The sequence below is a fragment of the Phalacrocorax aristotelis genome, chromosome 4 (genome assembly GCF_949628215.1).
Source record: "Phalacrocorax aristotelis chromosome 4, bGulAri2.1, whole genome shotgun sequence".
Lineage (NCBI taxonomy): Eukaryota > Metazoa > Chordata > Aves > Suliformes > Phalacrocoracidae > Phalacrocorax > Phalacrocorax aristotelis.
In genome coordinates, this window is record NC_134279.1 from 57,245,331 (window position 1) to 57,263,372 (window position 18,042).

Here is an 18,042-nt window from a genome sequence, read left to right on the forward strand (position 1 = left end):
CTTACACGGAGATTGCAATTTGCTCAAGTAGCTAATGGTGAGCACTGTCTTCCTCCAATGCTGCCGTTAGTGGGCAGGCAGCCCCCACAGCCTTTCAGGGAGAGGTACTGGCGACCTCTGCAAACCTCCGCAAACATCATCCCTTGCTAGAACTAGTGTGCAGTGGTGGTGTGAGGCTTGGGTGCTACAACCACATCCCAAAAACCTGGATCAGACTGAGTTTCTGTGGCATGTTATAAAAACAGAGCTGGACTATTGCTGGCAACGGGACTCCTACTTTTCCTGGTGCAAATGCTGTGTTAACAGAGAGGTAACTCCAACTGTTAACATCCTCATTCTTTACATACTGACACCCTCAAAAGCAGGGTAATTTCCCCAGCAACTCAGAGGCAGTGGGCTGAAGCTGGGGTAACCGAAGTCCACCACAGTCCTCAGTGCAGCACCAGGATCCCCAAGCCAGGGCTGAGAGAGCTGGGACCTCTCCAAAGCAGATACCACCTTGGGTCCTGAAAGAGGTTAGCTGAGGTTTCTGGAGTGTCACACCCATTTCTTCTCCACTCTTCCACGCTTTAATGGCAGAAACAATCCACAAGGATGTTTGAGTAGATTCTGCTGCTCAGCATACCCTACTGGCTAACTCTTGGTGCTTCTCTACTCTGCGTATTAGCCACCCACCAGATGGACTTTCCCCGCTGAAGATCTAGAGAGCCTGGCAATCTGTTTTTCTGATTTTTGTTCTTTTTTTTTTTTTTTTTTTGGGGGGGGGGGGGTGGGGGTGGGGGGATTGGCGTGGGATGGCACATTGTTGGAGCCAGTACTGATTTTATACATTGCAGAACCACACTGGTAGCACTTGTGGTACCTTGCTAGATCTCACCCCTGGCAAATGGCACACGCTACTAGAAATAAACAGTACAGTCAGGTTAGCACAGGTTAAGGGACATTACCGTTATATGACTTTGTCTTGTTTCCTCGTCTTCCAAAGACAATCCCATAAATGTGAAAAATGAAACAGTACCTCTAATGGAGAATTACTAGCTGCAAAATTACAAACTTTAGTTTTAGTAATAGTACATTCAGGCAATATTTACATGACAAATAAGAAAAACCTCTGACAGAAGAATCTTTCATGTACTTGTCTGATTTTATCACTCAGCTCACAGTTTTATCTTGCATTTAATCATATTGCCCTTCATCTGCCATGCAGTAGCCAAAGTACTAAAATAGCCTTAATCTCTCTGTATCTCATTACAATGTGAGACTATGGTTTTGCAAAACTTTCTGTTAAGTATGATTTATCTCGGCTGCATAAAATATATGCCCAAAATGCATACAGTACATGGAATAGTACTATAAATTCTAGGACCATCTTAAAAGTGAAAGCACTGGATAAAATGATGCAGAAAATACCAAGTGATGGGTAGGTAAAGTGTTATTAATAGATCATAAAGGCAAATGAAAAATATCAAATGCAATCTCATTTAATAAAGAACACAGAGAAATACACATCAGTGGGTCTGATGGCATAAGACTTACTTTGAAGATTGTATCCTTCCTTCCCGAGGGCTCATAATGAAGGGCTCTGTGACATCTGTTTAGGGCAAATACAACTGTGGAGAAAGCACTTTGTTTTGTTTTTAATCTCTATATCTGTAGCCAGTATGACATAACATATTTTCAGAACAGCACAACACGATACAATACGTCAACAATATTTATAAAGATCACTGCTTGCTTGATTAACTCCTCATCAGCTTTAGGGCCATAGAGATTCAGTACTGCATAGCACTAGGTCCTTGATTGGATATGATTGTTGTCACACCTTGGTGTTAAATTTACTCTTCACCTGCCTGGCATTTACAAGTGGAAATCCCTTTAGGCAAATGTATCTGTGAATAACTAATTATTATTATTATTATTATTATTATTATTGCTGTTATTTTAGCCTCAGCTTGATGGAGATTTACACTCTGAAGAGTAGCAAGTGGCACCGTGGAAGTCTCTGGAATGACTGAATTTGGGCTGTAATATTATACTGCAGATAGCTGGCAATTTATTACTTACACATTTCATTTGTCTACACTGGTTTCTGTATATTTTAAGATCTCTGCTTTTAAGTATCTCAAAGACCCCTGTTGTTTCAATTACTTGTCACTGTGGCCTGAGGTATCATTACTACGCTGAGGATAATAAACAATAACTCCTATTTCTGTTGCTAGAGCTGTGACTAACTTAGCATGATCAAGAAGCAGCATAGGATGGAGAAGGAAGTGCCATATGGTAGGTGGTTGATCTTAAATCATATTCTGCTCTGCCAGCTTTGTTATGTGGTCCGAGGCAAACCTCTAAACCTTACTTTTTGGAAGAGCTGAGCACTTTACAAGCCCACAACATATACTGACTCCACAAGATCACATAGTGGTTTTGAAATTATATATCCTGTGCAGTTTCTTTGTTGTAATAGCATTGAGGTCTGATGCTAGGAATAGCAGGAGTCTATTTAATACAGCAAATCTAGAAATGCAACACTGAAAGACTAAGCATCAGAGCCATTTCATTTGCATTACAGTGTGTGGCTGGATGTCACTGCATGTTCTGATGGGGATAGCTTTAACACTTAGGGTTTGAGATGTTTGTCTTCTCACGTGAAGTCTTAATGCTTTACTGAGTACCAGTTTTGACAGCTGTCCCACAATCTTACTGTTGGCATCAAAGACTGGATGTAGCGTCATCTGGTTCTTTCTGTAAATGTCTTATTAATGTTCTCTCCATAGCTTCTTTTTATTTTCTCATGGCCAGTACTAACATTTGACCCATTTAACCCAGAATTCAGGCCATGTAACTTCTGCTAATTTATTATTACCAGGTTCATCCTGTTGTTTAAAAAAGTCCTAGTCTACAAGAACCGTGGCAGCCCTGAAAAATGCAATAGTTCAGGATTATATCTCATTTGTGTCTGTGCATCGTCTAACTTAAGTCAATTTTAGGGGCAAAGAATTATGTCATCTTTTATTCACTTACAATGCCACAGAAGTTACATATTAGGAGCTCTTTTGTTTATGGAGGAGCAGAAAAAGCACTCTGTAAACTCGAAGCTCATACAGAATCCTGCTGTTACCATTCCTGCAATCGTATCTTTCAGCTAATTTGTTCCCATTAAGTGTAATGTTACAGAGAAAAACTGCTTTGCAAACATTTAATGGCTTCTATCAGTCTGAACAAATGAATCCATAAGTTCCTGCCTCTTTAAATATCTTTTTTTTTTCCCCTGATATTCAAAAGAAGCCATCTCGGGTTGCTTTCTCCTGCAGGTGAGACACTGTGAAGTCTCAGGCATTTGCACATTGCTTCTTTTTCTGGGGTTTTGTGGACAGACCAACTCACAGGCTCAGACTGTGAACTGCACAGCTACATCGCAGGACTATGTTCTTTCCTTATTCTGCCTGTAATAGGCTACAAGCACAAAAATCTCTGGTGGTGGGACCAGGCACAGAGCTGAGATCAACCTTAAAATGGCCAGTGTGATTTGTTAAAGGACAGTAGTCAGAGTCCAAAATCTTCAATGCTGCCTCCCCACACACACTTTGCTACCCCAGACTGTTTGCTTGGAGGGGTGAAACAGTAAATAAAGTATCACAAATCAAAAGATAAACAAACAGGAGACTAAATGTAAGACGAAAAGGAAAAGATGGAAGAAGAAGATGTAAATATGTGTGGGTTAGACTTAATGCTTTACGTTCTGAAATGAGGATTGGTTTGGTCTAAATAGAGACTGTAACTAGTACCAATTTTGGACTGAATGTGTAGCACAGCACCTAACTGCACATAAACTGTACAAACGGTGCTCATGCATGGCCAGTGCAAAGCACAATTCCACCTGCAAAGAGCACCAGCTGCCTCGAACACAGACAGCCACGTGTGAAACCTGTCCATGCTGAACACAAGATTTTTTTTTTCCCTTAGGTCTAGCTGACCTAAAAGTGGATTTGCCATCCCAAAAAAGCTGCCAATTCAACAAGAAGGTTCAAAACACAGCTCCGTTGCTCCTCTGTGTCTGGGCATGGCCAAGGTTTGATGATACTGCCTGTACCCTGTCTTTCACCAGCAACTCCAAAAGAAGCTGCTTTGTCCCATCAGCTGGTTCAGGTCTGAAGACATTTCAAAGTGTGCTGGGAAATCACACAGCTATGAAGGGTTTCTTCTGAAAGCTGCCTTTATACCTGCTCCACCCCTGGACGTCACCACCGCAGTAACTATTCTAGCCCAAATGTCTTTGTGCTATGTTCCAGTGATGTTGCAACCTGCAAAGCAGGTGCCAAATCCTGCACACGGCCAGGCACAACTGTAATGGCACAGAGTAGTGGACAGGCACTGGAGACATGTCTTGAGTGACAGAGCTGCTTCCACCTGCGTCCACCCTCCAGGGCAGCTGTCCTCCACAGATCTGGCCATGGAGGGATCAGCCAGCAAAGCTGAGTGTTGAACAACTTCAGGGTCCTTATTTTGGAAGGAAATTCTGCTGTACAATTTGGGAAGAGTCCACAGAGAACTCATACAGGTTCCCATGGCGGGACTCTGAGCAGACCAAGGCTGCCGAGCTCTCTGGGAAGAGTAGCTGCTGGTAGCTGCGTTTCTCGCAGAGACAAAAAGATGGGTGGCCTCTTGTCTGTCCATGACTGGAATGGTTAGTCTCCAATTTGAAAAATAAAAGAAATATTGTTGCAAAATAAAAGAGAGGCAAAAGAGTTTTTATGATCTCCACATTAAAGATGTGCAATGGAATGCAGTGTTACATTCCCCAGTGCTGGGGGCATTGCACAGCGATTTGCTTCAGTGCAGTGTTTCTACAACACTTGTATTTTATACCCCACCTCAATGGCAGAAAAAAAGGGGGTGAACCCCCCCAAATTACTAACAACCTCTTTTTTACCATACAAGTAAAAAAGTACATTGTCTATGGGACAGCTGCATGCAGTCAGCACTTTAAGCTTGTGTCCTTAACAGAAGATTGTAATTCCTCTCACATTTACTTTTCCCCTCCCTGCTTGAAAATCCTATTGTACAAGCCACTGTAGCATGGCAGATGTAAGCAACAAGCTTGTTTTTCCCCACGTACAGAAAATTAACTCCTCCCTCGATAAAGACAGACCGGCTTTTTTATTTGGTACCTCACCCAGATGTAATCTTGAGATGTTACAGACAGATCAGCATTACAGATTGTTACAGATATATTACAGAATACAAAATTAAGAATTCAAGTCTTTCAAAATTAAAATTGACACTGTTCTTATATTGGTCTATCTGCAATGGCTTGAAAAACCTCAGACTTCAGAGAAAGTAAAAATTATCACTCACATTTTGTAAAAAATCATTAATTTCCCCAAAATAACCTTTGTATATGCATAATCTTCTAATTGTAGATTATTTAGTGTTAATTATACATAATACCTTGCTCTCTGTCAAGACTTCCTCAAAATCTAATTCCCTGAACTAACATTTCTTGATCTTTAACTATGTAAAATACTGACTTCTAGACCCAATGAAGAGTGAAATAACAGACCTTAAAACTGCCAGTGGAACAACACTGTCATTTCAGGCCTGTCAGGGAGTGAAGGAAGGACTGTTCTGCATTTTGGGAAAAGAAAGGACAATTTCTCTAGCAATTCAGTGATTTTTTAGCAACAATTGTTTAAAGAACCTCATTAGCATAAGAAAAAGACTCTTGGTAGAAATGAATTAGCAGTCACAGTGCAGGTGAAGGAGACAGATAATATATGCAAGGTAAATGGAATTTATTGTGAATATGGTCTATCACGTGGCTGTCATCTCCATCTGCTTTTTTTCTGCCATACACTCCCATGTCACAAGAAAAAAGCCCCACTTAAGTTTTCCAGTCCACGTGGGAACAGAGCCTGCACCCGGAGGCGTGTCTTCTCCTATGCCCCTTGGGCACCGTTGGCCCGGAGCTCCCAGGGAGGCTCACCATCACTGGCTGGCCCACTGAGGGCCCCCACACCAGCCAGCAATGGACTGCGACAGTCTCATAACCAACACCTCTGGCACCTGAGCCAGAGAGAGAAGCCACTGAGACACAGGTAAACGTGCCTCAAACTGCAGGCAAATGTGGAGAAGGATCCAGTTGTCCGCCAGTCAATGTTTAAAACACCCAGGCCTGCGGATCTAAGGTAAAATCATGCTTGAGTGCAGAGCAGTGAGCAGGAATGGAGTCTTACAGGAACAGTCCTGCAGAGGTTTTAGGTTAGTATCACTGGGGTATTTATGTGCACAGAAATGTCTCCTGTAAGGAATGGTTCAGAGGATGGGGTTCCCTGCTGGTAAACAGGCCACATCTTCCCAAGACCAAGGGGTCACATTCACCTCTCCCTTCCTGTGGCAGGAAACCCAAATACAGGGTATTACTGTCATCATCATTGTCATCATCATCATCATCATCATCATCATCATCATCATTATCATTACTTTGTATAGAAACACTGATAACTGCTACTCTTTTGAGACCATGGTTAGCAGTGGTTGTTCGGAGAAAGAACAGAAGGAAAATGAAATGACCCCTTCCCAGGTAAATCCCCTGAACTCCTATCCACCAACAATTTAGTGACTTCTTGTCATGGGCATTGTACCCGTAACTCAGATGTGATAGTCAGCAATGGCTTTATCCTCTACACATTTCTCTGATGTCTTTTGGATGCATTATACTTTGGACCTCCTCAACAGTCTATGGTGGTGAGTTCATGTGTGTGGCATGTAAAATAATCTTGTTTTAAACTTGCCTGAGTGAATGTCCCCCAGGTTTTGCAGTGGAAGGAAAATAGTAAATCATCATTCTTTATTCACCTTTTCCACGCTACCCATAGTTTTACAACCCCTTGTTATAGCCCCTTTCAATTATCCCTTCTCCAAACTGACAAGTTCACATTTATTTGGAGTCTTTTCATATGGAGGTTTATAGAAATCTATCTGGGTCCTGCCTAATTCACCTCACATTTTGCAAGATGAAAAAAATGTAGATATTATACTGTATAATCTGAGAAATAATATTTGATCATGTAATTAGACTGTATCATAGGCAAATGCACTAGGGAACAGAGTTAATGTTGCATGTACAACCTTAATTTTATTTCCTGACTTTTAAATGCCAAATTAGGCAACTTTAACATTTTCTTAATGCAATTTTTGTATGGAATATTATATAGCCTATTACATATGCATGCATATTGAAATATGGAATACATTAAGCTGTAGCACGCAGACTGTGGCACACACATCTGAGTGCTAGATGTCGGCCCTGGTCTTGACTGGCATAAAGTTATACAGGTCATTTCAGAGTGGTGCTCTCAATGCTTTTGGGTGTCACTGCCCTGATGTTTATTTTCTACATGCTATAAGTCTTATAGAGCAGTGTTACAGAGAATTAGTTTGAGAACTTTTTTTTTCAATTGAATTGATGCTGCTTTTTACAACCTCCTTCTTACAAAGGAGGTTGTAGTCTTCTTATTCAAATATTTAGGCTTTAGTAACTTAAGAGAAAAAGTATGTCCTCAGAAGCTTCAGAAATTATGAAAATGTAAAAGAATACTAGAAAAACATAAAATAATTTTCCAAACATAATGATACCATGGCTTTATTTCCTGATCTCTGCAGACCTCCCTGGGATGGAAGACAGTACAATCGAAAGCTAAGAATCTCCCTTTTCAAGTGGTAAGTGTAAGAAGTCCTTTTCTAGCCACAAAGGGCTATAAGATGATTGATTCCAAGGCTGGCTTGTAAAGGATTAGACAGTGTCCTTTCTGCATCTTGTTCCACACTGTAATGTCAGGGTATCTCTGAAGCTACATGGCAATTTTAGGGGTTAGAAGAAATCCTTTGCAGAGATGTATTACTGAACAAACTGCAGGGAAGACACTTGGACAAACCATAATATAGGAGTGATTGATGTAGCTAATCTAAATAATTCAATATTCAGTCATCAAATGAAAATCAAAACACATCATACATGTGTTGTTATGAATGTGTGACACAAAAGGATGCTGTCGCACATAGGGCTTTATTTTCCTGGTCAAAGACATCTAATATGTGTCAGGATTACAAAAGGTTAATATCATATGACAGGAGCAAGAAATCTACTGTCTTCAGAGGTTACTCTTGAAGAATGTCACCATGGACTGGATGGAATATACCACTAATAAATCACAGCAATGTTCTTCCAATAGACTAAGTGATTTTTGAAAAGGGCAAAAAAAAAAATCAAATAACATATTCAGCTAACAGGATTTGATCAGCCGATCATCTAGTGAATATTAAAAAAGCTGATCTGATGAATAAATTATTCAGTGGAAGAAGGCAAAATTAACAAATTAAGTATTTGCTGAACAACATTTAAACCATTCAGCATATATAGAATCAAATATTTATTCATACATATTTATTAATAGTTCTTATGCATTTTTTTGTTTCATCCAGGTGAATAAAAACTCCTGACTCTTTTTTTCTTTCTTCCAAGGAAAGTGGAAATAGCCTGTCTTTCAGAAAGCTTCTCAGGTCAGTGTCTCAGCAAAGCCAGCTTCATTTGCATTTTTAATCAGATGCCTATGTAAGTGAACATGTAAAATCTTAACTGTGCGAGTGCCAGATTTTAGTATTTCTTTTTCTAGTTTTCTGGATGTGCATGTGTGTCTACAAGACAGTGTAAAGAAAGAAAGGCTATGGCTGTGCTCATGCGTTGGCCAGATGTATTCCAGCAATGCATTTTCTTTCAGACCTGGACAGCTACCTTTCCTGGTACTTGGATTTTCCAGGAGCCACGCTCTCTTGCTTTCATACATACATATGGTCTGAAAACGACAATTAGGGAAGCTAACACCCTTTCTTTGGAAAGCATGGTTTCCTCCATCATTAGTAGAGCTGATCAGAAAGGATTTTTATCCCAGCAAAAGAAAATGACAATAACCACAGTATCAAAAAATAAAGGGGTTGGAGAATACAGGGGGGGGAAAAAAAACAACACCTTTTTTTCTTAACAAACTAAAGCCTACATAAGTGAAATGCATGTTTGTAGAGGGAGAGCAAGAAATACCGTCTTCCTTGAAGAGCCACTTTTCTACCAGCTGGGAAGAAGATTTTTCATAATTTTTTTTTAATGTTAGTCCAGATTAAAATAATGTAAATGACCTAAATTCTGATCTCCTTTACTCTAAGGGTGGCAGAATCAGCACCAAAACCAGCAGATATTTCTAAGGATGGTAGATGATATATGATTTCCTCAACCATAAATTAAGAGATTCAGGGGCAGGGCATTAGCTAAAGTTAAATCTCACCTCTCTGTTGATACTGATGGGCAAGTCTCTCTCCTGTTTTAAGACAAAAAGCCATTGTCACATAGCTAAGAAACAAGAATATAATAACAAGGATGCTAAATAATGGCCAGGACATAAAAAGGTTCTCATGACACAGTAATCTCAAAAGTAAAGCTGACAGATGCTCGGGGTATTAAAATATTATTATCTGAGACAACCACACCCGTACCATCAATTTTTTCAGATCCTTTGCATTTAAACAAGTAAAAGCATATATTTTTATGGAATGTCACTTATTTGAAGCACTGTTCTGAGATCACTTCTGGATGTCTTTTGGGTGCAGCTCAACTGTGTGCGGAGGGCCAGAGGTGGGTGGTGCATCAGGTGAATTTCAGCTTCTGCAAACTCAACATCTGTACATTTACCCTTGAGCAAACACAGTTTTGCCTATTTATTTTTTTTCCTAAGCAGATGCAGCTTGTGATGGACACGTTCTCAGGCACAAAGACTTGCAGGATGATGGAATTTCTTCTCACTTGAAAAACCACAGCAGTCTCCCAGCCCTGCTCTGGCACAGTTTTGCCTTTACGTACTGTTGTCTTTTTTCTTTCCACATCTTTTAATGTGGCACTCAGTTTAGTTTGTGTTCCAAAGATTTTAGCACCTCTTCTGGATGAGTCATTTTGTGCTGCACCACCCAGTGTGAAAGCAAGGTCTGAGGAGATTCCATATTTTGCCCATCGCTTCCCTCTTTTCTGGACTGTAAGTAATGAATTTACCCCCAAGGACAGCTTTTTGGGGTCTCCCACAGGATTACCAGCATTACTTCTACAAGATTATTGATGCAGAGGAAGTCCTTGAACTCTGCATTCAAGAGCGAGCTGTTAAGTTGTCATGATTTAATGTAAGGTTTAGGAGCTGCTTGAGAATGGAAGAGTGATGAAGGCAATGCTAGGAAGATTTTACACCCTTCAGCTCCTAAAAGGCTCTCTTTAAACCCAGGAAAGGCATCTAACCTGGGGTGAAGCCTATCTTCAGCAAAGGATCAGGTGTCATTCCCATGCTTCCAGCACCGGTGGTATCTCCAGGCATCTGTCAGACCTGTGTTTCTCATCAAATTAAGCCTAGTCAACTCTCTGCTTGGTAGATGCCGCATGGCTGATCATGTATATCCTGTTGTGTTTAAACCGCAGTCAGGTTCCCCATCTAGATGAGTTTAAGGAAGATTCTGCTTCCAGCTGTCTTCCCCTGTCCATCCCATCTGTGTTTTAACTGCAACTGATACGCACAGTTTGCCTGACAAAATTTGACAGTATTTCTGAACAGCCGCCAAGCTGTATAGGTGCTGGGCCTGAACGTAACACTTCAATGCAAGATACTAATAACGTCTCTACTTCAGGAAACCAACATTTTCTATTCTAATTGAGTTCTAGCTCAGTGTCACTTCTCTTGCCCTGCAAAGGACCACCTTTTTGCAAGCCTGGATAACTGAGGTTGGAAAGTATGTGATGGGCAAGAAATAACAGAAGCGGTGAGGGTCACACAGGTTTTGCAAAGCAGCTGGACCCCAACTTGTGGAGCATCAGCCCTCCCTTTCAGCAGGCAGCCAGCAGGCTTTCTGAGGTACTGCCCTCAAAATGCTAAGTGCCACAGGATGAGGTCTAAATGTTGCAAAGAACCATAAAACGTTATAGAGTAACTTGACATTACACAGTGCTGGCCAAGACGAGAGCACAAAGCTTGGGCTAGGGCTAGGGCAAGGGCTGATGCTCCAGGGAGGCAAAGCTATTCTGAATCACTCCAATGAAGACAGTGAAGCTTTTTTAGGGCAGATGAAAGTTTGGAGTGTGTCATCTGTGTTTTATCCATGACATATTTCTAAAAAATACTCACCAACAAGTACCCTACACTATTTCTCCCTTCTTAAAAGTACTTTATGTAAGCTATATTTAATTAAAATGAGCTTTTCCATGTGTCCACAATCGATTTCTTAAAATATTAATAATTTTCCCTATGTTGGGGATCACAGCCATTACTTTTTCCTGTGTGTCCTTTAACTATATTTAAATAATTCATTTACCCATTTTCCAGCCCTCAGGGAGACCAGTTCTCTTTTTTTTTTTACACAATGCAATCCCATTTAAAACATAGGATATTTCCTCCTCCTAAAGTTATAGGATATTTTCTTTCTTGCCAGTGTTTACTCAGCACAAGAATGCAGTTAGCTACCATTTTATTAAGACACAAATGATGTAGCATGGAAATATGTGTCTGCCTGTGTATAAATGCCCTTTCCAATGCTCATCAATCTTGCACTAATTAGAAAGACAAAAATATTTTAAAACCAATTAATGTCACTGAGAAACATTCCAGTAATTCTCAAAATACAATGTAACCATGATAGATACATTTCAATTATTTCAAAGCATTTTCACAGAGCACTGAGTAAGCGTAAGGGAAAAGCAGGGACTAAAAGCCGCATCGCTTGGCTGATGGATCTGTGACACAGGATGTGGATTGAGGTTTAAGTGAGACCAGCAGTTCATGTTCTCCCTCAAAAAGCTCCTGAGTCACCTGATTAAAGTGCAACCTTGACAAATATGCACAGCGTTGTCTCTCACAGTTGGAATCACCAAAGAGGCTAAAAACAGCACCATGCACTGCATAATCTCTAACCTCAGGGGACAACAAAAACAGAGAATTGCTGTGTCAATCTCATTTCCTTGTTAGGCTCATTATCATAAATGCAGGCCTTTGGTTTTGAATACCACACTTCAATAACATTTACCTATCAACAGCTGCTGAAATATTGAATTCCACAGTCATCTTTTCCTTTTGATGCTCTCCCTTTTGTTTCTTTATCCATAAACATGAGCAACTGAGCTAAGCTTAAATTAACTAGCTGGGGTTAAATGTTTAGGGCAGCAAATTATGGCTAGCCTGCTTGCAGAGTGGTTTAGATTACAGGGGAGAGTTGCCAATCTTAGCTCTCATCGTGCACTCCAAATGTGCAGAGCAATACTGGCAGTTCATGGCCAAATCCTGCATGCTTTAGTTATCACAGGAGCACTGCTCCCATGAATAAGTGGAGCAAGATTTAGCCCCTGCTCAGAAGATAGAGATGAATCACACTTTCATTCTTTGCGTACCTCACGGTACCTTCAACACAGGCATGTTCAGTGATTGATAGCCTGTGTCTAGATTGGGTATTTTTCTATATACTGACAAATATTCTCTTCACAGTGATTTCTAGGAGCAGAGGAGTATACACTGCAGCAATGTTGGGTTTCTTATTTTTTGTTGTGCCCTTTGTCTTTGCTTTGATTAGGTTTTTTTTCTGAGGGTCAGTAACTTCCCATCCTTTTCCACCCAGAGTGCTCTGAAATAATCCGGTTACAGATCTCCAGCCTTAGCATCAGTAAGAGTGGAAACTTGCATCAGTAAACAGGTAGGGGAAGGCGCAACCTTTGCTTCAGGGTCAAATCCCAAGTGATGGCACAGTCTGAGGGAAATGAAGGTGTTTGTCTTTCTTGAAATGAGCTTCTGGTATCAGCTAAGGCTTTTTTTTTTTTTTTCTTTAAACTTGATCAAGGCAAGGGCTATGTGTTAACCGTTTTAACCCAGTGTGCAACCAAAACGGGACAGGAATTCAGACATAAATGTTGGGTTAACAATAATTTAACGACTACATGCTGTTACTCACGAGACCACTCAGGCGCTGTAGGATGTGCCACAAGGAGTGCCTGTGGAAGGGGGCAGCCCACAACCACTTGCAGCAGGTACAGCAGCATCTTCCCATGCTTTGAGACCGTCGCTTCACTCAGTCTGCCCCTTTGCCAGTCTATCGCTGGCTTCTCAACCGCGCAGTCATGCCAGTCCACCTGCAAGAATGACTGCATACCTGTACAGAGCTTATGAGTAAAATGGTGTTCCCCTAAATGGGGGCATCCTGCAAGGCCAAAGGCACGACCACCAGGGTTAAACACTTTTGCTCCACAGGATTGGGCTGCAGGAGCCCCTCAGGTTAGGCACAACACACAGCCTTTGGGCCACAGCACTGTTGTCCCCTGTCTGAAACTCAGGGAAAGACTCATAAAGAAAACCCAGCACATTTTTTAGGTCTAGATACCCAGAAGAATCATGGAGAGCAGAGCAGAGGAAAAGCCAAGACTTCCTGAACACAGGGACATGCTGAAGGGGCATTTTGGTAGTCTGGTGATGGGCACTGTCAAAAACCTCAGCAGAAAGAAATTCAGCACATAAAATACGTGTTCCATTTTCCTCCTGGCTAAAGTCCCCCCCTCATTTCAGTGGCTTTGGACCCTGTTAACCCCAGGTCTGCTTCTCTCTTCATGTCCATAGAGACCCAGCATCTGCCTGATGAGCTGCAGAGGCCCCAGGTAAAGGAGGCAGCTTGGAGGCCATGACATGCAAACCCTGGTTTTCTCTCTTTGTACAAGGCTTGTGGTAGGCAAGGGTTGTTTCCTGCACCTGGAGCAGAGGGGTAGGTGTCAACACCAAAAAGCAGTGAGCTTCTAGGAATGTAGTTGGCACCTGAGTGGGTAATTTTTGGCTGCTTATTTGAATCTAACTATTAAAAGCCTAATATTAACTTTATACAATTTTATTACCATACTGACCTCAGGCAACTGCTGGCCACGGCTGTGGCAGAGGCCAGTCAGAGGAGGCAAGGTGGAGGACACATTTCATTTCTGAGTGGAAGCAGAGTTTCCCTCACCACTTATTTTCATTCTCTTTTGCATTACGGTACACTAAATTTTTTTAGGCACAGGCAATCAAAGAGTCAGTCAGAAAACAAAAAGACTTATGATTGATTTTGCTTAAGTAAAATAGTGATTTCTATTACACTAGCCTTTACTTAGAGGCTTTTGGCTGCTACAGGGAATCGATTTATTCTACTTGTCAAAAAACTCAAAATCAGAAACAGCCCAGCTCCTTCAATGCCCTGCATGAAAGAAATACCCAGCTTGTAGAAGTTAGCTCGACTTTTCTGCAGGAGAGGGGCGGAAGACCGAGGGAGTTAATTATATCAATAGAGAGGGCTCGCTTTTCATTTCCAGTGAGCCTGACTCCAACTAAATAAATAAAGCTGAAATGGGAGAGCGATGACCACAATAAGTAGCCGAAACTCCACGTGATGACAGAGGAATGATTTCCCACCGCCACCGCTTAAATATAACTAAGGTGTTCTGTAATTTTACTTCCAAAAGCCAGAGGGCTTATTGTAATCCTGATAAATTATAGCAGCAGAAGCAGGAGAGAAGTGGGACAGAAGAAGGGAAATGTTAATGCAAAATATAAAATTGCCTCGCAGAAAAGAATGGGGAGAGTGAGCGAGCGGTTTGTTATCGTTTATTTTTCTTCAACATATCATTCAGTTTCAGCTGTCTCCCATCTCACCCAGATCTCCACCATTTCTCAGAAACGTCTCTCGATGGCATCTCATTCTCTTCCTGTCTTTCACCAGCGTTTCATTATTTCTTAACTGTCCCTGAAAGGGCCTGGGCAGGAGGCGGGGGAGAGAGGGGGGCGGCAGGGAGAGGGACGGCGCTTGGCCCCACGTGTCCGCCTTATTTAGGCACTTTGCAGAAAGGCGGGCTGGGGGGGGACACGACGCTGCAAATAATGTTAACTGTGATTAATCTCCCGGATTCCTGGAAATCTGACATGCATGAGTTACAGCGAAACCTCTTTTATTTCGCCATGAAATGCTTTTGCATAATGAGAAAGAAAATGTCCTCTGTGCCCTAATCAACTCTGACAGGTCCTGGACTCCCAAATACTCCTATTTATGGCATTATTTATTTCACCCCTAACAACCGGGGAGGCGGCCCCGCGGCTCGCCCGGTGCGGCGATGGGAGGGAAAGGAGGGAAGGGAGGGGCGGAGGGGCCGGGCTGCTGGCGGGGCTCCGCGCCCGGCGGCGGAGGGGGCCACAAAGTTTTTGGGGCGGCCCCGCGCAGGGCGGGGCGGGGCGGTACCCCGCGGGGCCGGCCGAGCCTGGCGGAGGCAGGGAAGGGGGGGTCCCCGGCCGCTCGCCCCCCGCGGCGGCGCCCCGCGCCTCACCTGCCCCCGCCGGGGGGGGTGCCGGGGGCGGTGGCGGCGGCCCCGCCAGGACCCGCCTCCTCGCCCCGCTGCCATTAGCAGAGATTACCCTAAACACTTGCCGGTCGCCGCCCGTCTCCCTCCAGGCATTGGCGCGGCCGCCTGTCAATCAGGCCGGCGCCCCGCCGCGCCGGGGCTCCGCCGCGCCACAGAGACGAGCCGCGGCGGCGGCAGACACAGCCCCGGGAGCGGGGCCGCGCCGCGCCGGGCCGGGGGAGGCGGCGGAGGATGGAGGAGGAGATGCAGCCGGCGGAGGAGGGGCCCAGCACCCCCAAAATCTACAAGCAGCGGGGCCCCTACAGCGTCCTGAAGACCTTCCCCGGGAAGCGGGCGGCGCTGGCCAAGCGCTACGAGAGACCCACTATGGTGGAGGTGCCCCGCGGGCGCGGAGCGGGGCAGCCCTTCCCGCACGCCGCCGCGGAGCTGCTGCCCTACCCCCCGCACGGCCCCTTCCCCAACGGGCCCGCCCGCCCCGCCGCCGCTCCCGGCGCTGCCCAGGACCACCCCCGCCCGCCGCCGCCGCCGGCCCCGAGCTCCTCGGGCCGCTACGGCCCCTGCCCGGCGGTGGCGGGGGGCGGCGGCGCGGAGCTGAGCGCAGGTACCCGCAACTCCTCTCCTCCGCCGCGCAACTTCGCGGGGCACTTTGCAGCGGGCGGGAGCGGGATGGGGGCTGCGGGCTCCCCCCCCCACCCCCCGACACACACATGCCCCTTTCCCCGGGGGACTGGCGGCGGGCTGGGCCCCCCGCGGGGTCCTCCCCGTCGGGGCTGGCGGGGCCGGGCGCCCCGGGGCTGGACGCGGCCGGCGGTGGCGGGAGCGGGGGGGACGGACGGGGCGAGCGGCTGGGGCCGCCCGTCGGTCGGGGCATCGCTAAACTTCCCGGGGCCGCCGTCGGGGCCGGGGCCCGGCCGGCATCACCCCCGGGGCGGCGGGGCTGGGGGCGGGGTGGGGGGGATCGCCGCCGTCGGGGCTGTGGCGGCAGCCGGTGGCGACTTGCCGGGGCAAGCGGCCGCCGGGCGGCTCGCACCTGCGGGAGCGCCGCCGCCGTCTGCGGGGCGGGCGGGGGGCTGGGGGGGGACGGGACGGGGAGCCCCGCTTCGGCCGCTCCGCCACCGCCGCGGCCCGGGAGGGCGGCAGGCTGGGGCTGGCTGCCGGAGGGAGCTGCTAGTAATGGAGGGGCTGCCGTTAAAGAAATGGTGATTTTAACAGAAAGGAAATAGATCGGCTGTTTGCCTGCACCGTTTTCATAAGATGCAGCGAGGAACAGGAGATCAGATTTTTTTTTTTCTTCCTTTTCTTTAAAGGTGTAAGATACCAAGATGCTGAACACCTATCTTTCTTCTAGTGATGGCTTGGAGTTAAAAACCATGTAGATCTTGATATGCAACCTAAATTTGGCATCAGGAAATGGGAAATTGCATCTTTAAGCAGAGTACAATCAAAAATGAATTACAATAAATCCTATATAATTGCATAGGTCATTCTCTTTAATGAGATTTTATTAACCTGACTGTCAAGCTTTTGAGTCAGGCAGATATTTTATCTTCTTCAACTGATAAAAGTGTCAGCTATAAACCACCATATAAATATTCATAAATCTACACATCTGTGGCAGCCTATCAGCATCATTCTTTTGGACATTAAAAGCATTCTAATTACTTTCTGTCTAGCAGAGCTGAAATGCTGCCTGTTATAGTATGTGCTTGGCAGGCATGATTGCTTTTGTTTGCCATCACAAATAGCAGCATCCTATTTTATATACTGATGGTCCAGAATATATTCAGGGTTTGACTGAACAGGATGAATATTATGAAGCACCATCTGGTTTTGATAACATCGGGTATATTAACTCATCTGTTAATTTTTGACACATCATTGATTTATTTATTTAGAAAAATTGGATCCTGTTTTGGTATGTTGCTGTTTGCCTTTGTAACAAATGTGATGACATTTCCTTACTAAACAGGGAGATATGCTAGTTAATAGGATATATGGCTATGTTTTAATGCCTGTTTTCGCTCAGAAGCAGTCGTGTACTGGATGAATTTATCATGTCTTGTTACAAAGAATCCAAGTGCTTTACCAAAAAAGTTTAATACTTGAATAGATTAGCCTGAAAATTCACGGCTCTGACGCATAGTCCCATGATCTGTGGCAGAAGGTCATGTTTTCTTTTTTCTTGAAATTACTTCTTATTTTAAATGCCCAAATGGTGGTATTTCAGTTTTGGGGTTTTCTGTTTTTTGGTTTTTTTTTTCTGTGGCCGACAAGCAAAACATTGCTGAAAAATGTGACACCTACGTTTCTTCACAGAAGCAGATTACACCATGGAAAACACTCAGCTGTCTGGTAGATGATATACGAGGCCATATTCCCAGCAAAGCCCTCTGGGCTTTGATGAGCAGAAGTTTGGACTTTCTCCTGTGTCTGTAGACTATACAAACCAGGAGCTAGAGCAGGCTTCAAAGTTTGCTGTCGATTTCGGTTCTGTGCTTAAAAAGATAGTTAAGGAACTGCTGTTTGTGCACTGAAGTTCTGTGAAGTCCCTGTCTTGTCACCCGCACATAGAATCACAGAATCGCATCCAGGCTTTACTTTAGGTT

The 18,042-nt window shown here is 44.3% G+C and overlaps 1 protein-coding gene across 2 annotated transcripts in view; it reads left to right on the forward strand.

Moving 5' to 3' along the window:
* Nucleotides 1-15,476: 15,476 nt before the first annotated feature.
* The window catches only part of BEND4 (BEN domain containing 4), a 35,473-nt gene continuing 32,907 nt past the window's right edge, over nt 15,477-18,042 (forward strand). The window contains exon 1 of one of the 2 annotated variants that reach the window (XM_075091591.1): nt 15,477-16,037. In XM_075091591.1, the coding sequence (XP_074947692.1) occupies nt 15,668-16,037 (370 nt within the window). In that variant the 5' untranslated portion in view covers nt 15,477-15,667. The remainder of the gene's footprint in view (nt 16,038-18,042) is intronic. The other variant, XM_075091590.1, reaches the window with a different exon arrangement.